Genomic DNA, 26,925 nt, shown 5'->3' on the forward strand with positions numbered 1-26,925 from the left:
TATTTTTTATAAAAAAATTATGTTAGTTGCATATATTAACTAAGAATAGAGTTTGATTTAGGATATTAATCAATAAAAATAACTCATATTATTAATTTGGAATTCTACATATTTAATTGCATATTATAAATAGGGAGAAAATCTACATATTTTACATCTTACTCATAAAAATGAACTCACTATTAGAGTATGGATTGCATAAGTAGTTAATGCTTCTTTTAGAGGTGACAAAATAATTATTTAGTCATATAATAATCCACAAAAGTGCACTATGAATTTATTCCCAAAGTACAAAAATGAGATTTTGATAGTCCAAACAAACATCATTTTCTTTTACAATTCATACAATTGGGTATGCTCAAAAATTTACTATTGCTGTTAATCTTTGTCAACTTATCATTAACATAAGGACGTTAAAATTCAACACTAATATCCCCTTTTAGAATATGTAAAAATAAAGATCAAATCATTAATGAAATTAATGAAGAATAATTTTTAAGTTCATGATAATTAATTTGAGTTTATCGAACACTTGTTAACAGAAATAACATATAAGAAAGGCAAGATTAAAATATTTGAAGACACTAAGGCATAATATTGTTAAGAAAAAAGTCAGACACTAAGAGGGGGGTGAATTAGTGCAGCGGTAAAAATTATGTCGGTTCAAAATTACGTTACGATTAAATTCGTTTCCGACGAAAAACCGTTTCGTAAAGTTATTAACTTTGAAAGCGTACGGAAGAGCATAGTGGATGTAAAAAGCAAGTAAAGTGGTTTGCAGTAAAGTAAATTATATAAGAGAAACGCAAACCAGATTTTTATAGTGGTTTGGTCGTCGTGACCTACATTCACTTCGTCGATTCCTTTTCCATCGAGGCCATCAGCATCTACTATCGGTCTTTTTTTCAATAGGCGAAGACCAATTATCCTTTTACACCCCTCTTCTCCTTTTCACATGTTTAAGAGACAATATTTTACAAAATATCCCTCTCACACCTCCCTCAGAACTCTCTCTAAGCTTTGGGAGGAGGGAACTCAACTTTCTAAGGTTTACAATTTTGGAATCACATGGTTTCGCTTAATAGTTCTTGTTTATCCATGCAGAAATAGCTGGGGTATTTATAAGCCCCAAATGGATTCAAATTTGGAGCCCAAAATTTAAACCCCTGAAATTTCAGGGTACGAGCGATACCACCGCCCAAACAGTCTCAGAGACTGAGTCTGGGCAGTACCACCACCTGACATAATCTCGGAGATTGTGCCACGATGGTTTCACTTGTTTGGTTATTATTTGGGCCTTTCTCTTGGCCCAACACAGTCCAAACTTAGCCCAACTGTCCCCTAATTAGGTTGGTCCAATTCTAATCTCTATTATGTGCTAACTATAAATTTTAAGACATTTACTAAGCTAAACAAAGTCTATAAGTCTTGGTTTCTTCCGACGATCTTCCGACGAACTTTCGACGATCTCTCGGCAATGTTCCTGTGGACTCCCGACAAGTTGCTAGACTTTATGATTATCTTCTTGGTGAGTTCTGATGAGCTTCTTTGGCAAGCTCCAGGACTTCTCGGTCAATTCCGGTAGAACTTCCGACGAACGTATAGACTTCCAACGAACTCTCAAACTCCTAACGAAATCACGTTCTTGACTCCGAGATATTATTTTGCTTTATACCTTGCTATCGTAGTTAATCTTGTACACATAAAAATACACTTCGATCTAACAATTATTACTAAGCATGAATCATGTCGTCAGGCATGTCATTGGTCCATCGACGCTTCATCTGATTCTTCGGCGCATCGTCCTCTCTTGTGGTATATTGTCCAATCAGCCAGTTGACCTCCGCAACTCCGATATCCTTGACGCAATATCCGTTCTTCTTTGCTCGATGCCCAAATCTATGGCCCGACGCCTTCTGTCGATACGTCGATCGATCCTCCGGCCTGACATCCAATCTTCATATATGTTTTCCTCCGCGCTCAATATGATTCTTCCTGCTTTAATTGTCTCTCCCTGATTGAAGTATCATACGTCACTCAAAACACAGATCAAATCATAAATACTATCAAATTAGTTTCATCATCAAAATATAAGATTCAACAAATATAACTTATGTAACTAAAATCCTCTACTTGTCACTTACTTGAACAATTACAAAATAAATATTATATAAAAAACTCATCAAATATATTATTATTCTAAACAATATTGTTGTTGCCTTAAGCCATTCAAAGGCTCAATCTCATCCTAAGGACCTTTGAGGCATGCCATAACGAATGTGTTTACATAATTTTATCATTTCAAGACTCATAGCCCCAAATGTTTAAAAATGGGAGTGATGCTAGATGCTTATAAGCCTTTAGTTCATATACTCATCAATCAATATGGAACTAAATATCTTTATCAATGCTCCCCCCATAGGGTAATAGGGGGAGCTAAGAGCTTATGGCCTTATTCTAGCATCAAAATATTATTATCTTAATGTCGTCAATAAGAGATTATCACAACTCAATCTTATCCCAAAGGTATAGAGTTGTCCAATTGACTCTCGTGGCAATAAGAGAAGAAAGCCGATATCGAGAACGAGGTGGCCATTGTGGTTCAACATAGGCTTTGGTCTCCTCAGGGTCATGCACAAAGATCGATGCTAAGAGGAATTTTTCGACCCAACTCCTCTTATAGTCAAGTTAGTCTTTGGTGGGATAATGAGAACATGAGGCTTAAAGTATTGGCGATCCAACCCCCTACTCAAGCATTAAGGACTGAATCTTATATCTTGGAAGCTAAGGGGCATGACTGACAGGCTTCTTATTCGTACGTCATTTTCTTATGTCTTATTTATATAGATGATTGGCAAGTACAGTCCCTTGCAGTGTTTTATTTACATAGGATAACAATAAGGGCATCGCCTGTTAGTCGAGAGACTCCCCTACGGGATGTCGCCCGTAAGGGCCAACAAAAGGGGGTTGTAGGTCAGCTCGATTGTTCGATGACCCCTTCCTCGACGTCTGAATTGTATCGTTTACCACGGTTCACAATCCACAATAGTCGATATGCTTTCGTCCTATTATGGAATGGAGAAATGACGTAATGTTAATATATCACATGACACGGTGATCATAATTAAAATCATGATTATGAAAACATAACTTTTTCCCATCCTTCAGAGACGATAACACTAAAAAAATTTAGACCAAATAGAATTAGCTTCGCCACATCAAACTAACGATCGAAACTTACCTTAACATGATGAAGATGAACTTTAGTTGGTCCAAGGATCTAATAAATTAGGTGGACATGCACGATGGTTAAGATGGCAACATGTTCATGTGCTCGACTTTCTAAGCAATCAATCAAGCTGGAATCCGATAAAATGATTGAAGTAAGGCGATGACCATTAAGTTCAATGTCACCCTCATCAACATAATTCCAACACTGTGCAGAAAGATCTTATCTTATTATATTGACTCGACCATTCGGCCGCCGGCACCGATTGGAGGAAACAAAGGTTTAGTCTCCCAATTCACAATAAAAAAAGAATTTATTTTCAGATAAGCACTTCTCCAATTTAATTGAATTTTATTATTATTATTATTTTATTAGTTTTAATAAAATATTTAAAAAATGATAAATGGTGAAGGTAGATTAGATCTTAGGATTTTTATTGTGATCAATATTTGTATATAAAAACTTATCAACTTGATTTTTATTTTTTTAAACCTTAATAAATGAATATGGTATATCATCATCAAATCATGTGATGTACGATGAGTAATAATATATTTTTAATAATAAAAATACGAAGATTAAAGTACAATTGATGGATTATAATATTTAAATCCTTTTTATATATATATTTAAGTGCAACAAGAAATATTTCCTGATTCTTCGGAGGTACAACACGAGTCAGGAAACCCAAATAAACGTGGTGGAAAGTTGGCAGAGGCGGAAGAAACTTTTCCTAGTGGTGAAAGAGACACACACAAGAAAAAGAGGAGCGAGAGAGAGAAGGAAGCGCCACTCTTGACTGGTCTTGTCCATGAGCAATTGTTTGTCGACTAATGAGCTACTAACATTAATGTCACAGATAGCAATAGATGAGAAGCCGTATCCAACACGCAATCTGTAGACTTGGTCACGGGACTTCTTATCCAAAGACTTGCCTCTGCGATTTCCCACAAGCACCTCATTTGGTCCAAAGGAAGCTTCACAGCGGGCAGGAATCCATTTCTCTATATAAGCACCGCATCCCACCCACACCACCACCACCACTGCTAAGGAGGATGAAGGCCTTGTTGTTGGTCATCTTTACCCTGGCCTCGTCGCTCGGCGCCTTCGCCGAGCAATGCGGAAGGCAAGCCGGGGGGGCTCTCTGCCCCGACGGGCTGTGCTGTAGCCAGTACGGCTGGTGCGGTAACACGGATCCATACTGCGACAAAGATTGCCAGAGCCAATGCGGCGGTAGCGGCGGTGGCAGCGTGGCCTCGATCATCAGCTCCTCCCTCTTCGAGCAGATGCTGAAGCATCGCAACGACGCAGCCTGCCCCGGCAAGGGCTTCTACACGTACACCGCCTTCATCGCCGCCGCCAACTACTTCAGCGGGTTCGGGACGACCGGCGACGACACCGCGAGGAAGAGGGAGATCGCGGCTTTCTTGGCGCAGACGTCTCACGAGACGACAGGTAATTCGTACAGCTCCCAAGGCTCGTCAACTGTTAATGGATGGAGAGCTGAATGCATTGGTTTTGGCAGGTGGGTGGGCGACGGCTCCCGATGGTCCGTACGCGTGGGGTTACTGCTTCGTCCAGGAACAGAACCCCTCATCGGACTACTGCGTCGCCAGCTCGCAGTGGCCGTGCGCTGCAGGCAAGAAGTACTACGGCCGAGGCCCCATCCAAATCTCATTGTAAGCCATACTCTTACAGTTCATCGCCGCGATCGAGTTCACAACGATGGCCTTTCTAACGCAACAATCCGATGTGTCCTGCGTGCAGCAACTACAACTACGGGCCGGCCGGGAGAGCCATCGGCTCCGACCTGCTCAACAACCCAGACCTGGTGGCCACTGACGCGACCATCTCCTTCAAGACGGCTCTGTGGTTCTGGATGACTCCTCAGTCGCCCAAGCCGTCGTGCCACGACGTGATAACCGGGAGGTGGACGCCATCCGACGCCGACCGGGCGGCCGGAAGGCTTCCGGGCTACGGTGTCACCACCAACATCATCAATGGAGGGTTGGAGTGCGGGAAAGGGTACGATGCCAGGGTGGCGGATAGGATCGGCTTCTACAAGAGGTACTGCGACTTGCTGGGGGTGAGCTACGGAGACAACTTGGACTGCTACAACCAGAGTCCCTTTGCTTCTACAGCAGGTACAGCCACAATCTAGCGGTGAGCTATGGAGACTACTTGGACTGCTACAACCAGAGACCCTTTACTTGGTCCGATACTAATGAATCCATGTAATAAGCGCAATAAACGCTATTGCAGAGATAGCGACTCCGTGAGTTGACTGTAGTAGTTGCGGAGGAAGTCTTCAATAAAAGCTAAGCAGAACAAGTACAATGGCCCACAACTATCGTTGACGGTGATCAGATGCATCCATCAAATGTCCTCAAATGTCTTGGAGTAAGTAAATGCGTATTCGATCGGTAAAATGAAGATGTTAGGATAAATGAAATTAATTATTTTTTATAATTATAAATATTTTAATATATTTTTTAATCTTAAAGATCCTAAAAATCTAATTATAAGGATTTTATATATGGATTGAGATACTAAGAAGATTTAATTATAAAAATTAATATACTTTTTAATCTTAGATCCTAAAAAAAATCTAATTATAAGTATTTTCTATATGGATTGGGATACTACTAATTGGATTTAATTATAAAAATGTTAATATAAAATTTTTAAATCTAAAAATTAAAAATACTAAAAATATCTAATTATAGCGGTAATCATGAGATCGAGAACGTGATGCTTGAGATCATGAGATCGAGGTTAAGACTATAAAGGAAATTACGTTAATCATGGGAAATTTCTTTTTGTTTCCACGGTCAAGATGGTGACCGTGGACACCTAACATCCACAACCTGCATGCAATAACCATGTTGTCATATGTAAGCTTGTCTGATATCTTATGACCATGAATCACATAAGTCTTCACGAATATTAATGAGTCCAGCTTAGCATCACAGTTTTGCACCTTTATACCATAGCCGATGTGTTCGTACGGCTTAGCCCATCCCGAGTCCATAAGATTATCGGTATGGTCTTTGAGCTAGAGCGTGTTAACCCGAGGTCTAGTTAAGGGGCATAGACCTCGTTCTCTTAAGCGGAGGTTGAAGATCACTCCTTTAGCTATCCGTTGGGTGCATGCACACAAGTCAAAATCAGGAGGGGGATTCTCGACTCGATCTCTTCAATATTTGAGCTAGCAAGAGTTGAGTTATGTGTATGAGGTCCGACCCCCAATGCTGTTCCTGGGGTCGATTTTATACCTATTCCTGCATGTGATTATACATAGCAGCTTTAATGATCCCCAGTCATCATCGTACGTGAGTGTTTAATTCCTGTTGACGTTATAGGTAGTTGGCCCATATGTCGAGGTGCATGCATTGTCTAATCTACTCGATTCAATCTAGTTTGACACTACTTCCTACCTCCTATGTGGCCCAATACATGGTTGTGTCGCCTCATACGGCCTCGAGCAAAGCGGGTGCAGAGGAACTGTGTCAAGTGGTTGGCTAGCCTCGGGCTCATGGCACTGAGTTGGCTCAATACAACATGTCGGCTTAGGGATACCACGTTGAGTCTGCAGTGGTAAGTGACGTGTGTGAGGTGGATACCAAAATATGCTATATCATTTGCTCCCTCCAAAGGAGTTGTGCCACAAGAGAATCGTGGTGCATGGCTTGGGGCTTCTGTGGGTCGGGTCCTTGGTCCCCCCGGTTGGGTGGATTACCGCATCAAGTTGGCCCCCTGTTGGCTGGGCGAGGTACACTTGGTAGGGATGGTCGAGATAGGGCCAAGGAAGGTTGGCTCGGACTTGATTTTCGACGATCAACTGTTTGTGAGGCGAATGGTATCCCTCCATTGGGGTGTCTGCTCGTTTCGATTTGGGGCGGTGGATCGTTTGATGTAGGAGGCTTGGTTTGATTGCTCTTAAGTCGGATAAGGTATTTGCTAGGGAGTTCAATTTGACCATGTTGAAGTGAATAAATGGACCTGTCGGGAAGTTCGGCTCGACCGTGTTAAAGCCGAAGAATGTGCATGCTGAGATCTGTTCAACCATGTGGAAGCTAGAGAATGCACCAATCGTGAGGTTTGGCTTGCTCGCGTTTGAAGCATAAGGATAGCCTTGCTATGAGGTTTGCTCAACCATGTGGAAACAACCAAATGCGCCTGCTATGAGGTTTGGCTTGACTTGCTCGACAATGGACGCTTGTAGGTGAGAAGGGACTAGCCGAGTCTTAGTGGGCAATGGACGCCTATAAATGAGAAAGGACTGGTCGAGATTAATAAAGATCAAATAATTAATATAAGTTTATCGAATATTTATTAATATAAATAACACGTACTTAATGGATTAAAAAATTGGACAAAGAGAGGTACTATGTAATATTAAAATTGGGAGGCATAAATATTATTTCCAAATACTTTTCTCTTAAGCCCTTCGCCACCATTGCCACTTTAATATATTTTTTTCTATATAATTATCACATAACATTGGTATATGAGATATGACATAAACCTTCGACCTCTTCGATCTCTCTTTGGAGATACTTTAGTAAACATATTGATTATAGTGACACCAGTAAGCCATAATATAACTTACCTTAACACGATGGAGATGAACTTTAGTTGGTCCAAATATCTAATAAATTAGGTGGACAAGCACGATGACTAGGATGGCAACATGTTCATGTGCTGACTTTCTAAGTAATCAATCAAGCTGGAATCGAATAAGATGATTAAAGTAAGGCGATGACCATTAAGTTCAATGTCACGCTCATCAACATAATTCCAACACCGTGCAGAAAGATCTTATCTTATATTGACTTTCCCATCCGGCCGCCGGCATCGATTGGCGGAAACGAAGGGTCAGTCTCCCAACTCACATTCAAAAGAGGAATTCATGTTCATCAGATGAGCAATTCAGTCCTGCTTGATTGAATTATTATTATTATTATTATTATTTGAATGGTAAGATTACAGAATACGTAGATATTTTAGTTTTAATAAAATATTTTAAAAAATGATAAATGGAGAAGGTGGATTTGATCTTAGGATTTTTGTTGTCAGCAATAAAAGTCTTTAGTTAAAACTTCCAAATGTGTCAAATGAACCCTAAAAAAATTATCAACTTGATTTTTATTTTTTTAACCCTTAATAAGTGGACATGATATATCATCATCAAATCATGTGATGTATGATGAGTAATAACATATTTTTTAATAATAAAAATATAAATAGAGAAAATAATAAGATAACTATCCGTCTATTGATGTATTATAATATTTTAATCCTTTTTTATATAGATTCAAGTAGAATGAGAAAGATTATAATCACCACAAATCAAATATAGAAGAAAATAATGTTTTTGATTTAATTCGAGAAATAATCTTCCTCACTTGATAATATCCTTATCGTTAAGCATTATTATTATTATTATTATTATTATTATTATTATTATTATTATTATTATTATTATATAACAACATATAAAAATTATTTTAAAATTAATTAAATTTATCAAAATAAAAAGAAAAACTAAATTAGTTCTGCATCATAATGTAGTAAGTGTAAAAACTTGTGAACACTGATATAAAATTCCAAACTCTTGTTCTTAAAAAGAAACTTGATGAAAACAAAACCATATAAAAGAATCCTCATATATATATATATATATATATATATATATATATATATATATATATATATATATATATATATATATATACACTACTTTCCTTGTTCTTTGGACGTACAACACAAGTCAGGAAACCCAAATAAAGGTGGCGGAAAGTTGGCAGAGGCTGAAGAAACTTTTCATAGAAGTGTAGGAGACACACGTCTATAAGAATTGTCATGACTATACGCTGAAGAAAAAGAGGAGAGAGAGCGAGAAGGAAGCGCCACTCTTGACCGGTCTTGTCCATGAGCAATTGTTTGTCGACTAATGAGCAGTAGAAACATTTGTGTCACGGATGGCAACAAATGAGAAGCGGTATCCCAACACGCAATCTCTAGCCTTTGGTCACAAGACTTATCCCTAGACTTGCCTCTGCGATTTCCACAAGCGCCTCAATTGGTCCAAAGGAGGCTTCCCAGCGGGCAGGAATCCATTTCTCTATATAAGCACCACCTCCCACCCACACCACCACCACTGCTAAGGAGGATGAAGGCCTTGTTGTTGGTCATCTTTACCCTGGCCTCGTCCCTCGGCGCCTTCGCCGAGCAATGCGGAAGGCAAGCCGGGGGGGCTCTCTGCCCCGGCGGGCTGTGCTGTAGCCAGTTCGGCTGGTGCGGTAACACGGATCCATACTGCGGCAAAGATTGCCAGAGCCAATGCGGCGGTAGCGGCGGTAGCGGCGGTGGCAGCGGTGGCAGCGTTGGCTCGATCATCAGCTCCTCCCTCTTCGAGCAGATGCTGAAGCATCGCAACGACGCAGCCTGCCCCGGCAAGGGCTTCTACACGTACAACGCCTTCATCGCCGCCGCCAACTCCTTCAGCGGGTTCGGGACGACCGGCGACGACGCCACGAAGAAGAGGGAGATCGCGGCTTTCTTGGCGCAGACGTCTCACGAGACGACAGGTAATTCGTACAGCTCCCAAGGCTCGTCAACTGTTAATGGATAGAGAGCTGAATGCATTGGGTTTGGCAGGTGGGTGGGCGACGGCGCCCGATGGTCCGTACGCGTGGGGTTACTGCTTCGTCCAGGAACAGAACCCCCCATCGGACTACTGCGTCGCCAGCTCGCAGTGGCCGTGCGCTGCAGGCAAGAAGTACTACGGCCGAGGCCCCATCCAAATCTCATTGTAAGCCATACTCTTACAGTTCATCGCCGCGATCGAATTCACAACGATGGCCTTTCTAACGCAACAATCCGATGTGTTCTGCGTGCAGCAACTACAACTACGGGCCGGCCGGGAGAGCCATCGGCTCCGACCTGCTCAACAACCCAGACCTGGTGGCCACCGACGCGACCATCTCGTTCAAGACGGCTCTGTGGTTCTGGATGACTCCTCAGTCGCCCAAGCCGTCGTGCCACGACGTGATAACCGGGAGGTGGACGCCATCCAACGCCGACCGGGCGGCCGGAAGGCTTCCGGGCTACGGTGTCACCACCAACATCATCAATGGAGGGTTGGAGTGCGGGAAAGGGTCCGATGCCAGGGTGGCGGATAGGATCGGCTTCTACAAGAGGTACTGCGACTTGCTGGGGGTGAGCTACGGAGACAACTTGGACTGCTACAACCAGAGTCCCTTTACTTAGTCCGATACTACTGTGACGAATCCATGTAATAACGCAATAAACGCTACTGCTGAGATAGCGACTCCGTGAGTTGATTGTAGAAGTTGCGGAGGAAATCTTCAATAAAAGCTAAGCTGAACAAGTTCATGGCCCTCAATCATCGTTGATCGTCGTCAGATGCATCCATCAAATGTCTTGGAGTAAGTAAATGCGTATTCGATCGGTAAATTGAAGATGTTAGAATAAATAAAATTATTATTTTTTTTTATAATTATAAATATTTTAATATTTTTTTTAATTTAAAGATCCTAAAAAAATCTAATTACAAGGATTTTATATGTGGATTGGGATACTAAGAAGATTTAATTAACAAAATTAATATACTTTTAATCTTAAGGATCCTAAAAAAACCTAATTATAAGGATTTTCTATTTGGATTGGGATACTAACAAGATTTAATTATAAAAATTTTAATATAAAATTTTTAAATCTAAAAATTAAAATTCTAAAAATATCTAACGACAATAGTAATCCAGAACGTGGCGCTTAGATCACGAGATCGAGGTTGAGACTATAAAGGAAATTATGTTAATCATGGGAAATTTCCTTTTGTTTTCACGATCGAGATGGTGACCGTGGAACCTAACATCCGCAATCGGTCATGCAATAACCATGTTGTCATCTGTGAGCTTGTCGTCGTCATCTTATGGCCACAAATCACATAGTCTTCTAGTAAGGCACGAATATTAATGAGTCCAACGTAGTATCTACATTGTTTTGCACCTTTATATCGTAGTCGAGGTGTTCGCACGGTTTGACCCATCCAAAGTGCATAAGATCATTGATATGACCTCTACGCTGGAGTGTCTTAACCCGAGGTCTAGTTGAGGGGGGCATAGGTCTCATTTTTCTATGTGGAGGTTGAAGATCATTCTTTGTTAGAAGAGGGGGGCATAGGTCTCATTTTTCTATGTGGAGGTTGAAGATCATTCTTTGTTAGAACCCTTACAGATTCTAAATTTGGGGTTGATCTCCTTAGGGGATCGGCCTCCTTGGAACTCTATAGGGGTTCCTCCCTCCAAGTTGTTGCTCAAAAGCTGCATAAAATATTCATCTATTACTTATTAAAAAAGAGGAGGAATACATGGCTATTTATAGGGCTTCTAAACTCTAACTCCTAATAGGACTCCTACTCAAGACTCCTATTTCTAACCAACTTATAATAGGACTTCTACTCAAGACTCATATTCCTTTACAACTCCTAATTCCTCTCTAAGAAACAACCTTCTAACCCTAGTCGTCCTCTTCACCTCTTAATAGGAGTCGGCTTAGGTAGGTTTTACATGAATGTCCCTCTTAATTAGGACTCTCATAACTAGAGTCCTAACACTCTTTTAGCTGTCCATTGGGCGCACCTACATACAGGTCAAAATTGGGAAGGGGATTCCCGACTCGACGGTTCGATATTTGAACGAGCAAGAGTTGGAGCGTATGTGTATGAGATTCGACCCCAACACTATTCCTAGGGTCGCTTTTATACCTATTCCTATATGTGATCATGCATAGCAGCTTTAATGATCCCCGGTCATCATCGTACGTGAGTGTTTAATACCTGTTGACGCTGCAGGTAGCTGGCCCATATATTGGGTGCAGACATCATCTGATCTGCTCAATTCAATCTCATTTAACACTGCTTCCTACCTCCTGTGTGGCCCAATACATGATTGCATTATCCCGTATAACCTCGAACAAAGCGAGTGCAAAGGGACGATGTCAAGTGGTTGGCTGGCCTCGGGCTCATGGCACTAAGTTGGCTCGATACACTATGTCGGCTTAGGGATACCACGCCGAGTCTACTGTGGTAGCTGACATGTCATGTGGGGTGGATGTCAAAATATGCTATATCATTCTCTGCCACTAAAGGAGTTGTGCCATAGGAGAATCGTGGGGCACGACTTGGGGCTTCTGTGAGTCGAGTCCTCGGTCCTCTCGGTTAGGTAGATTACCTCATCATAAGTTGGCCCTATGTTGGCTGGGCGAGGTGTACTAGGTAGGGATGGCCGAGAGAGGGTCGAAGAAGATTGGTTGGGACTTGGTTTTCCCTCCATTGGGGTGTCTGCTTGTTTTGATTTGGGGTGGTGGATCATTTGATGTAGGAGGCTTAGTTCGATTGCTCTTAAGTCGAAGAAGGTATTTGCTAGGGAGTTTGGTTCGACCATGTTGAAGTGAATAAATGGACCTGCTAGGAAGTTCGGCTCGATCGTGTTGAAACCAGAGAATGTGCATGTTGTGAGGTCTATTCGACCATGTGGAAGCTGGAGAATGCACTAGTCGTGGGGTTTAACTTGCTCATGTTTGAAGCGAAAGGATGGACTTGGTACGAGGTTTGCTCAATCGCGTGGAAGCAACCGAATGCACTTGCTATGAGGTTTGACTTGACCATGTTTGAAGCGAATAGATGGACCCGCTATGAGATTTACTCAACCGCGTGGAAGCAGGAGAATGCACCTCCTATGAGGTTTGGCTTGACTATGTTTGAAATAGAATAATAGACCTACTATGAGGTTAGCTCGACCACGAGGAGGCAGTGGGCTAGGTAAGGCGTAGTCGACATAGACAAGCCAAGACTTAGTTGGTAGGGAGTAGTCAATACCTGCTTGACAATGGACATTTGTAGACGATAGATTTGTCGAGACTTAGTCGGCAGGGATTGACTAAGACTTAGTCGGCAATGGACGCCTATAAACAAAAAGGGATGGGTCGAGATTAATAAAGATCAAATAAACAATATGAGTTTATCGAATACTTATCAATAGAAATAAAGATTAAAACATTCAACAAAAAGAGGTACTATGTAATATTAAAATTGGGAGGCACAAATATTATTTCCAAATTCTTATCTCTTAAGCCCTTCGCCACCATTGCCACTTTAATCTATTTTTTCTATATAATTATCACATAACATTGGTATACGAGATATGACTTAAACCTTCGACCTCTTCGATGATATCTCTTCGGAGATGCTTTAGTAAACATATTGATTATAGTGACACCAGTAAGTCATAATATAACTTAAATAACTAAAATTTACTACTTTTCACTTTTTCTAACGATCGAAAAACAAATATTATATAAAACAATCTCTTCAAATATATTATCATTTCAAACTTATCAAATCTCGTTACTAGTTTTTGTTCAAAATGAATAAGCGATAACACGATGGTCATAATCAAAGCTGTGATTCTGAAAACATAACTTCTTCCCCTCCTTCACATACAATAACACTAAAAGAATAAACCTAATCGAATTATGTTCGCTACATCGAATTAATGATCGAAACTTACCTTAACATGATGGAGATGAACTTTAGTTGGTCCAAATATCTAATGAAATTAGGTGGACAAGCACGATGACTAGGATGGCAACATGTTCATGTGCTGACTTTCCAAGTAATCAATCAAGCTGGAATCGAATAAGATGATTGAATTAAATTCAATGTCACGCTCGTCAACATAATTCCAACACCGTGCAGAAGGCTCTTATCTTATTATATTGATTTGCCCATCCGACCACCGACATAAACTTATTTTCAAATGAGCACTTTAATTATATTTAATTAAATATATTATTATTATTTAAATAATAAAATTATATGATATATATTTTAGTTTTAATAAAATAATAAAAATAAAAAATGAAAAAGGTAGATTTGATCTTAGGATTTTTGTAGTCACCAATAAAAGTCTTTAGTTAAATGAACCCTAATAAGTGGGTTTGGCCTATGGTTACGATGAGATCAGTATTTGTATATAAAATAATTATCAACTTGATTTTTATTTTTTTAACCCTTAATAAATGGACATGATATATCATCATCAAATCATGTGATGTATGATGAGTAATAACATATTTTTTTAATAATAAAAATATAAATAGAGAAAAAATAGATAACTATCTGTCGATTGATGTATTATAATATTTTAATCCCTTTTTATATAGATTCAAGTAGAATGAGAAAGATTATAACCGCATCAAATCAAATATAGAAGAAAATAATGCTTTCGACTTAGTTCGAGAAATAATCTTCCTCTCTTGATAATATCCTTAATGATAAGCGTTATTATTATTATTATTATTATATATATATATATATACTACTTATTCTTTGGGCGTACAACGCAAGGCAGGAAACCCAAATAAAGGTGGCGGAAAGTTGGCAGAGGCTGAAGGAAATTTTTCCGAAGGAGACGCACAACTATAAGAATTGCCATAACTATACGCTGAAGAAAAAGAGGAGAGAGAGAGAGAGAGAAGGAAGCGTCACTCTTATCATGAGGAATTATTTGTCGACTAATGAGCAGTAGAAACATTTGTGTCACACAGATAGCAACAGATGACAAGCGGTACCCCAACACGCACTCTGTGTAGCCTTTGGTCACAAGACTTATCCAAAGACTTGCGTCTGCGATTTCCCACGTGCATCTCATTTGGGCAGGAAGCATTTCCTTGGACGAAGACAGCCAACGAACGGCAAAAGACCTCTCAACATAGTCCATTTCTCTATATAAGCACCACCTCCCACCCACACCACCACCACCACTGCTAAGGAGGATGAAGGCCCTGTTGTTGTTGGTCATCTTCACCCTGTTATCGTCGCTCGGCGATGGCAGCGTTGGCTAGATCATCAGCTCCTCCGTCTTCGACCAGATGTTGAAGCATCGCAACGACGCAGCCTGCCCCGGCAAGGGCTTCTACACGTACAACGCCTTCATCACCGCCGCCAACTCCTTCGGCGGGTTCGGGACGACCGGCGACGACGCCACGAAGAAGAGGGAGATCGCGGCTTTCTTCGCGCAGACGTCTCACGAGACGACAGGTAATTCGTACAGCTCCCAAGGCTCGTCGACAGTTTATGGATAGAGAGCTGAATGCATGGGGTTTCGCAGGTGGGTGGCCGACGGCGCCCGATGGCCCGTACGCGTGGGGTTACTGCTTCATCAGTGAACGGAACCCCCCAAAGGACTACTGCGTCGCCAACTCGCAGTGGCCGTGCGCTGCAGGCAAGAAATACTACGGCCGAGGCCCCATCCAAATCTCATAGTAAGCCATACTCTTACAGTTCATCGCTGCGATCGAGTTCACAACGATGGCCTTTCTAACGCAACAATCCGATGTGTTCTGCGTGCAGCAACTACAACTACGGGCCGGCCGGGAAAGCCATCGGCTCCGACCTACTCAAGAACCCAGACCTGGTGGCCACCGACGCGACCATCTCCTTCAAGACGGCTCTGTGGTTCTGGATGACTACTCAGTCGCCCAAGCCGTCGTGCCACGACGTGATAACCGGGAGTTGGAAGCCAACCAACGCCGACCGGGCGGCCGGAAGGCTTCCGGGCTACGGTGTCATCACCAACATCATCAATGGAGGGTTGGAGTGCGGGAAAGGGTCCGATTCCAGTGTGGCGGATAGGATCGGCTTCTACAAGAAGTACTGCGACTTGCTGGGGGTGAGCTACGGAGACAACTTGGACTGCTACAACCAGAGACCCTTTACTTAGTCCGATACTACTGTGACGAATCCATGTAATAACGCAATAAACGCTATTACTGAGATAGCGACTCCGTGAGTTGACTGTAGAAGTTGCGGAGGAAGTCTTCAATAAAAGCTAAGCTGAACCAAGTACATGGCCCACTATCATCGTTGACCGTTGTCAGATGCATCCATCAAACGTCATCAAATATCTTGCAGTACCTAAATGGCTTAGTGCAAGTCGTGACCCTGCTTCCAGAACTAACTAACTAACTAACTAACTATATATATATATATATATATATATATATATATATAACCGCGCACCCTTTTTGTAGATCCGTTAGGACAAATGCCATCTCAATTTCCAAAATTATCACACTTGAAGAAGCTTATGAAATTTGGCTGAGTTGTTAATGCTTCGAATAATAATAAAGGATTATTAGTCAATATCTTATCTTATCGTTTAAAATCAAAACCTTGAATTGGATGTCATAATAATTATAAGAAGAAATGTCAATTGATTACACTGGTCACGAGATTACATTCTCTTCTGTAGAAGAACCATTCAACAATCTCTTCTATCCGTCGTGCGTTATACGACTAACAGGTCGTCGTTCAAATTAGTTGTATTTATAAGTGCTTTAGGGCTATTTATTTGCTTTTGATAAAGGCTTGAAATGAATTATACGGTAATCATGGGAAATTGTGTGAATCACGAGGTCGAGATCGTAATCATGGGAAATTGCGTGAATCATGGGAAATTTCCTTTTCTTTCCACCGTCGAGATCGTGACCGTGGAAACCTAACATCCGCAACTGCCCATGCAATAACCATGTCGTCATCTGTGAGCTTGCCGTCATCATCTTACGACCACGAATCACGTAATCTTGTAGCAAGGCACGAATATTAATGAGTCCAGCGTAGCATCAGCACTTTGGCCACTAACGATTTCTGGAACTACTAAGTTTACATTATTCACGTGATGATAACTTACATTAAAGATTAAAGTAACTCATAATCTATTTATTTTGCAGTATTAATTAAGCGGATATGACGTGATAATATCCTCCCTAAATAATTGAAACCTCGGCTTCATTGCCACCACACCCATTGGAATGTCTTCCATGCCAATAACAACCCAAAGGAATTTGATGCAGTTAAGGTGTTCTGTGTACGCTCTCAAGAGATCCGAGTACTGTTATAACTTATAGGTGAAATTGATATATGTATAATTGGATCGAGAAATCGGACCGATGTGGGGGACTACATTAGAAATTTTAAGTTAGAACGAGGTGTTATCAATCACACTTGTCCAAAAGGGAAAAAAGGGCATTTAGCCCACCTAATATTTCTCTTTTTGCCGGCTTTGATATATGAAGCTACTCTTTTCTCCAACCATAATCCCCACAGATGGTAATTGTCTTCCAAACTCCGCAACCATCGACAGTGACCACCAACCCAATCCTTATCACTAGTCGAACACTTTATCTACTACGAGTCTACCCGATAAGAGTACAGTACCAAATTGAACTTCTGTTTCTATACAATAATGTGAATTCTACTTGCAAAGAAATGTGCCATTTTCCTGCAGCTTCCTGCCAAAAACCAAGTCTACAAAACCGTCGAGTTTGTACGGGTTAATAATACGCCCAGCTTGCAGATCTCGTCCGCCGCCGGCGCATCCCATTTCCCCGCCTTCTTCCTCATGGTCTCCAAGTCGTCTACGCATGTCGCCATATCCAGCGCCACCACCCTATTCCGCGCTGCCGCCAGCTCGGGCCCTGCAAATTGGTCGAACATGTTCGCCCACCCCGGAGCCCACCCGTCGCTGGCGTCGCACAACTGCATGCTGTCGTTGCGCCACTCGGTCCAGCTCCACCCGCGGTCCAGCACCGCCCCCACCTCGGCCGCGCACTGCCCGGCGCACACCGGCTCGCACGGCCGGCACTTGGCCCCGCTCAGCGGCCCCTTGCTCCGCATCGCTGCCACCGGCACGCCGTACCGGCTCGGCGGGAACTCGTACCTCCGGTCGCTCATCACGCAAAAAGGAACTCGAATCTCCTCACACCGCACCTTCGAGATCGCCAGCTGCGCTTTGAAGGCCGACTCCGAGTTGAGCTGCCGGCACCCGGCGGCGTCGAGGCGAGGGATAAGGGAAAGGCGGGAAAGGGCGAACTCGGAGGTGGCACGGTCGCCGATGCCGAACCGGTCGTTGAGGCCACCGAACCGGGAGCCGGAGGGGACGACGTAGGCGCCTTTGCGGAAGGCCTTCACGTCGACCGGGCCGGACCAGTAACCGTCGACGCGTGTGCGGACGATCCAATCGTAGGTGAAGTTGCCGTTAGATTCGTGCGACTTGATCATCCTCAGGCAACCTTCCACCAGGTTGAAGTACTGCAACAGACCCTGCAACAAGAACGACGAATCAGTACTAGAATAATACTAGTGCAACATGACGTAAAAGATAGGATAAGCTCTTCATCAGTACTTTTTGGTGCTTATCTAAAGTTTTCTCGACCATAGCAAGTAAAACTGGTTGTATTGCACATAGTTTTTGGTGCTTATCTAAAGTTGCACTCATCGGTACTTTCCATCGCATCATAAAATGCTCACCAAGAAACAAGTAATAATGATCGTGTTAAACCGTGGAAAGAATAACAAACTATAGCATCTTCCGAGACCAGAAGATATCGAGATCCGAGAGATGCGGACCAAATATGCGTTCCTTTTCGTCGTAAGGACGAGCACTATGAACGATGGTAGAAGGAGATCGACCTCACCTGGATTCCGTTGGGCGAGCCGTTGGCTGTAAGCACCCTCTCTTGCGACTCGGTCGTCGGGATCGGCCTCTGCGTGAAGATGCGCACGGCGGCGATCCTCGGCGCGCCATTGAGTAGCGAGAGCTTGTACGAGTCCTTGTCGAGTGGGGTGTGGAGGAAGAGGTCCGCGTTGGGGAAGTCGTCGAGCAGGTACCTGATGATGGACGGCCCCGTCAGCTCGAACCGCCGCGCCCCGCCCACGAGGCATATCGCGATCCTGCTCCGGTCGAGCTCCCGCTTCCGCCTCCCCTCCTCGGTCATCGGCGCGGTGTCTCCGTCGGAGGAGGAGCGGAGGGGCTCGCCGGGGCGGAAGATGGGGAGGGATCTGAGAGGGGAGAGGGAGAACGGCGGGGCGCCGCGGGAGCAGGACAAGGCGAGTAGGCCAGCGAGGAGGAGGAGACCGGAGAGAAGGCCCAGCACCGGCCGCCGCTCCGTCCACTTCGAGGCGTGGGCGGCTGCCGCGGCAATCTGGTTGCGGTGGTGGTCGCCGTTCCCCATGTCATCGGCATCGGGATTCCCCCATCGACTCCGTGGGGTTTTAGGATACTTGAAGAAGAAGCGCTTCTTATCGCAACGACGTATAAATGAGTAAGGGGCGATACCGATGGCGTATAAACAGAGTACGTAATGATTGTTGGGTAGGCGCAACAGAACACCGGCTGCGATATGACCAATTTACCCTTACGCGGCAGGGGCATATTAGGAAATAAAAATTCTGATGCGCGGGAGAGATCGTTACGATGGAGGTTTCTTGACACGTGTCACGTAGTCGGAAACGCGCCGTTTGACTCAGGTGACAAAGAAAACTTCTCTTCTCCCCTCAGTCTTACCCGCTCAATTACTTCGTTAAATTAGATGCAATCACTGTGGGGCCCATATCTTGCTCAGTAAATAACCAGATAAGCCGGTGGGTAGGGATAATAGAGTGTACAAAACTAAGACTTTTGGGTTCCGTGGGAGACGAACGACGTGGGAGGGGGGTTGCGGTCTTCATTTACGTAATTATCGCTAAATGGGCATTAAAAAAATAAAATAAATATATTTATATATTATTTAAAATAAATATAAGTTTATTTTTTAAGTATAAAAATTATGATAAAAAATAATTATCAAATAACATATATGACTCGAACACAATAAAACACTGATTAATTCGGATGTTACAAAAAAATAATAAAATATTAATCAAAACATAAAAAAATAAATCGCATGAGTTGTCTGATAAATAAAAAAAGGTCAGATCTAAAAGAAAAAAAACGTGTCGATAATATAAAAAATAAATACAAAATCAAGAGTATTATAGTCCATGTTGTTAATAAACAATATAATTAACGAGTCGGACCGGCCAAATGGGTTAATTCTCGGTTTATTTTATGACACGGTTGATGTGACCGTAAACCGCATGCAATTTCGACCCACCGAAGGCTGCTTTATAAGCACCCAATGTACTGACCTTCCTTTGAAGGAACAGCTGAGTCCGACCCAAAGTGTGCCGTCAAGACGTTTCTTCTGTCAGATGCTTCATCTCATGTAGAAAGAAGTGTTTTATTTTCCTAAGCTGGTGCTAATATAAACCAGCATTGAATTTGTATTTTGAGTATGCATGCATGTGGTCATGAAAGTGTTTTTACTTTTTGTGTCAAATTAATGTTTTCCCTCAGCAACTACTATTCTTGTTTTATGTTGTGGCATTGGATTAATAATCATTGGTAAGACCAAATGATCAAGTTGTGCCGTATGCAAAGTGGTGCCAACATATATTTAATTTAAATTTAAATTATATGACTAATTTATAAGAAAACAGAGAGAACAATCGAAAAATATATTATCAAAACAAGAAAATTGACCCATGTCATGCGCACCCAATTATATATTACCTTGCATCTTGATTTTTATATTTAAATAATTAATATTTAAATTTTTTTAAATTATAAAAAAATCTATCTCTATTTATCTTAATATCGTTGGTTTTATCAACTATGAAATGATATGTAAAAAAGATAATTTAAATATTTCAACTAGTAATGATAGATTATAACACTGTTGGGCGTCGCTGGTAGTTGTTGTGGATAAGGAAAGTGACGGCTAGAGGTGAGAATGGCTTTGTATTTGCGTTGATATCGATGAAGTTACCAAGCGACCATCACTTATCGTTTTCCTCGTCCACTAACATCATTGGTCATCATCAACTGAAACATTAAATTTTTTTTTTATTTTTGTGTTCCATCGATAAAACCGATGATAAAGCTAAATGTTTTTTTTTTATAATTATAAAAATTTTAATATAAAATTTTTAAGTCTAAAAATTGAAATACCAATAAGATTTAACTAAGAGGGTAATATGTAATTAACCCGAGGCACATGTAGTTTTTAAGATAGATCCCAAAAGGGAAAGATATATTGTATTCATCCAAAACTCTTAATTAGTTCTGATTAAAAAAATAATCAAATGTATGTTACGTTAAAACAGTCATTCGAGTTTATTGATTTATTATAATTTATTAAAAAATAAATAATCTAACAAGCGAAGGATTTTTTTTTTCGTTTGACTATGATTTTTATAAAACAATAAATTAGGAATTACTATGGGCACGTCTTTGCATTGTACTCTTTCCTAAGTTTCATTAATCATCATTTCCATGGATATCTTTGTTGGCGAATGCAATAAACAACATATTCTTAGATAATTCTTAATACGAGAAATGGTCAACATACGATGCTTCTACTGAGAGAGAAGTAATCGTACGGTTAGCATTAAGCAGATCAACGTATGATATATTTCATGAATCGCAATTAATTTGCATCTTCTTCATTTACCATCAGATACCCTCAAGATTATTGCATGTTGCCCTTCGAGTGGCTTCCACGTCGAGGCATCTTCCCAAGTTCTTACCAGTATACGTGACAACATGGAAGCACGTCAGGAGAGAATGGTCAACCCAAAAGTCAACTCTGTTCTTCATGCCACCCACGTACTTGGATCTTAGAAAAATATTGAGACTGTCCATAAAAAATATATTCAGTGTTCCTTTAAAAGATTTATTTAAGATAGACAATATAAAAATGTTAGTGTTAGTAGGTAATATTTAATTAGAGAAAAAGGTTAGTTCAAGGAAAATGATTTCAAGTACCAAAATAAATTCTTAAGAACTATGATTTATTCTTTTATAACTATGAGTATAAGAGGAAAAATATTTGATGCCTATATGAGAGGATGCACAAAGGGATTTGAATTTTGATTTAAATTCGAATTAATTCAATAGAGAGATGTAGTCTTTTATTTTTTATTATCTTCATATATTTTTAATCTCCATAGAGTGTTGTATGAACTACAAAATTCTTGCATCGTTTTTTTTAATTTATATTTAATAACTATTGATAGGATATATTTTGACATCGCTCACATGGATCCAGGCAGACAAGCATCATCACAGTGCAACCACTCCAGAAAGCTCGGGACGAAGTTGCGCGACGTCGATCCGTGCAGGTCGATCAACGCTCGTACAAATGCTTAAGTCAATCATTCGAGGAGCCGACCACAGTAAATTGACCCCATACGACCAACTCATCCTCGCAGGTATAAAAGCTAACCCTCCTTAATCAAGAAGGGGAGGCACTTCGAATACCCAACTCTCTCTTATTCCACCAAAAGCTAATTTAAGCTTCGGAGGGATCGAGTTAGAAAATCTTCCTCCCAACCTCGACCTACGTGCAGGAATCTAACAACAGAGAAGCAAGTCACTCACGAAGAGAAAAGACAATGCTCGAGGGATGAGTCTCGAACCCGACCCGATGTTCGCCCTCGCCACCCAAGCATCCACATGGGCAACCTTGTACATCGAAGACTGAATCGAGCCGTAATGAGACATCGACCACAACGTAAAGGTTCACTAACAACTATCAACCAGGAATTATAGGATATCAATATTGTATTAAGAATCATATAACTTAATTTGAAGAATATGTTAGACAACATTTCATTTCATGCTTCAATTGTAAATTTTGATATTGTTAGAACTGTTTCTTTGTTTCAATTTCTAGGTGGGTGTCAAAGCAGTAAACCCTCCATAAAAACATTAACAGCGATCCTACCCTTACAAATGCAAGATTTATGATTCTAAATAGTCGAAAACTAAGTATCAAACGAACTGTAATTGATCGCTTAAACGATTGAGGTTGAATGAGAAGATGAGTCAGATCGAACAGTTCCGTGGAGCACTGAAGGTGAGATATTGGAGGAAACCAAGCCAATGTTTGATTGCAATTGCTTTGATTTCCTCCAATTCTCACATTCAAATCTCCACTTTGTTGGAATTTTCTTGAGCCATTGAAGGTGAGATGTTGGAGGAAACTGAACATCTGCAAGTGTTCAGCTTCCTGCAACCCTCACTTTCAGAACCCAAAGCAGCAGCCATGCAGGGACTGGAAGACCACAGTAGCTGCTACTTATAGTTGCATCGGCTGCTGTGTTCCATTTCCATAGTGACTCAAATGGCGTGATACTCCCTTTGTTCTCCGCACCGATTGCATGTTCTTCTTACCACAGTAGACAAAGAACTGTGAAGAGTTGGGATGGATTTCTTGTTCTGCCAGGCAGAGTTGAAGCTGTGGTCATGGTGCAGATCAGGCACCGTCCACTGAGGTTGATGAGGTGCTTCATACAGCTTTGATCAAATCCAAGGGTCAGAGAAGCCTCATAATAACATAGAATCGACGGATTGGGGGGACTAATTATATATTATTTTTATAATTAATTATATTTAGTATCTTGATTAATATATTTTTAAAAATTATATTAAAATTTTTATATTTATAAAAGTAAAATATTTACTCTTATTTTTTTCTATTCATTGACGTAAATATCATAATGTTTACGTGTCGACTTTATCTCATTTCAATTTAACATTGTACGATATTTCGTATAATAATATAAAAAATAAGATTAAATATTTTATTTTTATATAAATCATAATTTAATATTTAAAAAATATAAGAATTAAAATGATATAAATAATTAATTACAAAGATATATGTAATTAGTCCGAAATGTTAGCGAAAGAAAAGTCAAGCTAAAAAAAAAAAAAATTAAGAACAATTTTGTGTAGTTAAAGAAACGGAAAAAATAAAAAAAAATGAATCTATAATTTCTTTTGTCGAATAGAAAATTTATTGACTCCTTAAATATATAATTCTTTAGTTTTTACGCTTCCAAAGGATAGGTTTAGTTTAAAGCAAAATATATGAAATCATTAGTCATTAACTTTGGAGGGATATATTTGTTTATTTTAGATATGTATTTAATTTATTATTGTGAATAGAAATAAATAAAGAAAATAAAAGAGTGTTTGATTGAAACTGCCAATTGACACACCAAAACTTACGACGGAAGCAAACAAACCGATCCCCGCCGAAGCAAAAGGAAGGGAAAGAAAAGGAGGAGACGTGGGTTCGAGGTGACGACGATGACCGGATCTTGTTGACCTCAGAGCAAATCACAGCCCTCCATCACAAGATCAAGAGTAGAAGGAGTCGTCGTCGTCGTCTCCGATGGCTTGTCCCTCGCAGCCGGGCTCCCAGTACGTGCAGCAATACCTGAGCACCGCCCTGTCGCAGCGCGGCCCGGCGGCGCTCCCCTACGCGGAGGACGCCAAGTGGCTGATCCGGCAGCACCTGGTGGCGCTCGCCGAGGCCTATCCCTCTCTCCGCCCCCGGGCCGCCACCTTCACCCACGACGATGGCCGCTCCGCCCACCTCCTCCAGGCCGAGGGCACCCTCCCCATCGTCTACCGCGGCGCCGCCTACAATCTCCCGTCTGCGGTGTGGCTCCTCGAGCCCTACCCCCGCCGCCCCCCCGCTGTCTTCCTCACCCCCACGCGCGACATGCTCGTCAAACCCGGTCATCCCCTCGTCGAACCCTCCGGCCTCGTCCGCGCCGCCGCCGTCCCCTACCTCGCCACCTGGGTCTTCCCGGCCTCCAACCTCGTCGATCTCGTCCGCTCCCTCTCTCACCTCTTCGGCCTCGACCCCCCTCTCTACTCCCGTCCCGTCACCACCGTACACCCCAATCCCCCTCCTCCTCCTCCTCCCAATCCAAATCCCGATCCCGTCCCTTCCCTTTCTTCATCATCGCCGTTGCAATCCCGGATCTATTCCTCCTTGCCGTCCCCCTACGGCCGGTTCCCGCCCTCACCGCAGATCCAGCAGCCGGTGCGACCGACCGAGGATTCCGCCGAGGCCTTCCGCCGCAACGCCGTCGCCAAGATCCTGGAGAACGTGCACCGCGACGCGGCCGGCCTGCGCACGGCTCAGGAGGCGGAGATGGAGGCCATCCTCTCCGTCCAGGCCAATCTGCGTGGCCGGGGAGAGGAACTCGTGCGCGGGGTCCGCGAGATGGTCGAGGAGATGGAAGGGCTCGAGCAGCAGCTGCAACTCGTGCTCATGAACACCGACGTGCTCGAGGGCTGGACGAGGGAGACCGAAGGCAAAAAAAGAGGCCGGGATGTCTTGGATGCCGATGAAGTGTTTGAGCTGGTGGATGGGCTGTCGAGGCAGATACTGGAGTGCACGGCTGCCGACTTGGCGGTGGAGGACACGGTCTACTCGCTGGACAAGGCGGTGCAGGAGGGGGCGATCACGTTTGAATCGTATCTCAAGAGTGTGAGGGCGTTGTGCAGGGAACAGTTCTTCCACCGGGCGACCATAGCCAAGGCTCGTGCTGCCCAGGTCACAAGACTGGCGGCAAGGGTGCCACTCTATGCTTCCTAGAGAGTGGAGGTTAGTGGTTCATATCTTCTTGTGTACATTTGCTTCTTCCTTGCTTCTGCATACTATTTCCTAGACTGGATATTTTACTGTCGTCCAGAGCTCTCGTCGCTGAATAATTCATCATCTCCACAGTTGCTCTTATCGCTTTGTCCACCTGAATAGTCCATATCCTCATCTTGAACTCAACAGATTTATAATTCCTTGGTGTATGTTTGCTCCAATGCTGGAACTTTTTAGATAAAAAACATCATATAATTTTGTTTAGCAGGAGGTCTTGCATATTTGGGAATGTTAATTTGTTGATATGTATTGTTCTTACTAGGATCAAGTAAATGTTGCTTTATATGAAAGTACTATCTTGGTGTGAGTTTTACTTATAATGTGCTGATGCTTCTAATGTTTGTTCTTATTAGGATTGTACTTCTGTTCTTTGGGCAAATGTAATCTTACAAAAATCTAAAATGTGAACTGGATGTGTGATATTCTGTGATGGTCGTCGATGTGAACTATTTATAAGTTCATGTCTTCCTGGTAGTGAGTCTATCTTTGACAGGAAATTATCAGGCCATCATTGATCATAATACTAAACCAATCATTACCAATCAACCAGTGGCAAATTTGTTTATAATTGTTTAATCTGCACAATTTAGCTTGCTATATATGTTGCAGCGGCTGGTAATGAACCAATCGCTCTCACTTTGTTCGTCTTCTATAGCACTATTTTTTCATCTCTAAGTGTTTAAAGGTAATATTATCACCATATCTATATTGTGTAATTGTAAGTGCGGATTGCAGAGAGTATGTTAATCGGATTCTGACATTGGATTCAAAATGTTTAGGCAAATTCGTGACTTGATAAAGACATATTGCATTCATCTAGGAAATATAAAGAATACATGTCTAGAGGACCATTGGATTGGCAGAATTCTAAGCAGGATGCCAAGTTATCGCTTAAGTTTCAGGATTATATGTCGAGGGATGAGAGATGAAAGTTGTAGATAAGAGTGGTTGTTTATTAGGGAGTTAAGGCAGTTAGATTGTTTGTCAAATCTTAATAAGTCATTCTCTGTAAGAATGGTCATTGATTAGCAGGATATAGCAGCATTTCTAATAACTATACATATATGCCAAGTAATGGTGTATGCAACTACAACTGAAAAGATCTATTAACACTAGGTGGGGCTACACTGACAGTCATAGCCTGCATCGATTTGTAAGCTGCAACGATGTCGGAAATGGCTACTCTAGCATAATTGGTTCACCTCTATTACTTGATCGTAATGGCGAAAACAAATTGGTGCATGGTTCATTTGACTTTTAGAAAG

The 26,925-nt window shown here is 41.8% G+C and overlaps 5 protein-coding genes across 5 annotated transcripts; 4 read left to right on the forward strand and 1 right to left on the reverse strand.

Annotated features, from left to right (window-relative positions):
- The first annotated feature begins 4,193 nt into the window (after window positions 1-4,193).
- LOC135632562 (endochitinase-like) lies at window positions 4,194-5,576 on the forward strand. Its single transcript, XM_065141173.1, has 3 exons — window positions 4,194-4,684; window positions 4,755-4,908; window positions 4,997-5,576. The coding sequence occupies exons 1-3, from the start codon at window positions 4,285-4,287 to the stop codon at window positions 5,388-5,390; spliced, it is 948 nt and encodes a 315-aa protein (XP_064997245.1). The 5' UTR covers window positions 4,194-4,284; the 3' UTR covers window positions 5,391-5,576.
- A 3,755-nt stretch (window positions 5,577-9,331) lies between these two features.
- Window positions 9,332-10,640, forward strand: LOC135632570 (endochitinase-like). The gene is made up of 3 exons (XM_065141183.1): window positions 9,332-9,822; window positions 9,893-10,046; window positions 10,135-10,640. The coding sequence occupies exons 1-3, from the start codon at window positions 9,405-9,407 to the stop codon at window positions 10,502-10,504; spliced, it is 942 nt and encodes a 313-aa protein (XP_064997255.1). The 5' UTR covers window positions 9,332-9,404; the 3' UTR covers window positions 10,505-10,640.
- A 4,440-nt stretch (window positions 10,641-15,080) lies between these two features.
- LOC135638050 (endochitinase-like) lies at window positions 15,081-16,163 on the forward strand. The gene is made up of 3 exons (XM_065151005.1): window positions 15,081-15,359; window positions 15,430-15,583; window positions 15,672-16,163. Exons 1-3 carry the CDS (start codon window positions 15,191-15,193, stop codon window positions 16,039-16,041), a joined length of 693 nt encoding a protein of 230 aa, XP_065007077.1. The 5' UTR covers window positions 15,081-15,190; the 3' UTR covers window positions 16,042-16,163.
- Window positions 16,164-17,340: 1,177 nt separating this feature from the next.
- On the reverse strand, window positions 17,341-19,399 carry LOC135632579 (uncharacterized). The gene is made up of 2 exons (XM_065141191.1): window positions 18,797-19,399; window positions 17,341-18,422 (listed from the first exon to the last, which is right to left on the reverse strand). Exons 1-2 carry the CDS (start codon window positions 19,331-19,333, stop codon window positions 17,628-17,630), a joined length of 1,332 nt encoding a protein of 443 aa, XP_064997263.1. The 5' UTR covers window positions 19,334-19,399; the 3' UTR covers window positions 17,341-17,627.
- A 4,812-nt stretch (window positions 19,400-24,211) lies between these two features.
- Window positions 24,212-25,973, forward strand: LOC103978700 (protein ELC). Its single transcript, XM_009394593.3, has one exon. It carries the CDS (start codon window positions 24,383-24,385, stop codon window positions 25,598-25,600), a length of 1,218 nt encoding a protein of 405 aa, XP_009392868.2. The 5' UTR covers window positions 24,212-24,382; the 3' UTR covers window positions 25,601-25,973.
- The last annotated feature ends 952 nt before the right edge of the window (window positions 25,974-26,925 follow it).

This window comes from Musa acuminata, chromosome BXJ1-3 (assembly GCF_036884655.1).
Source record: "Musa acuminata AAA Group cultivar baxijiao chromosome BXJ1-3, Cavendish_Baxijiao_AAA, whole genome shotgun sequence".
In the NCBI taxonomy this organism is placed as follows: domain Eukaryota; kingdom Viridiplantae; phylum Streptophyta; class Magnoliopsida; order Zingiberales; family Musaceae; genus Musa; species Musa acuminata.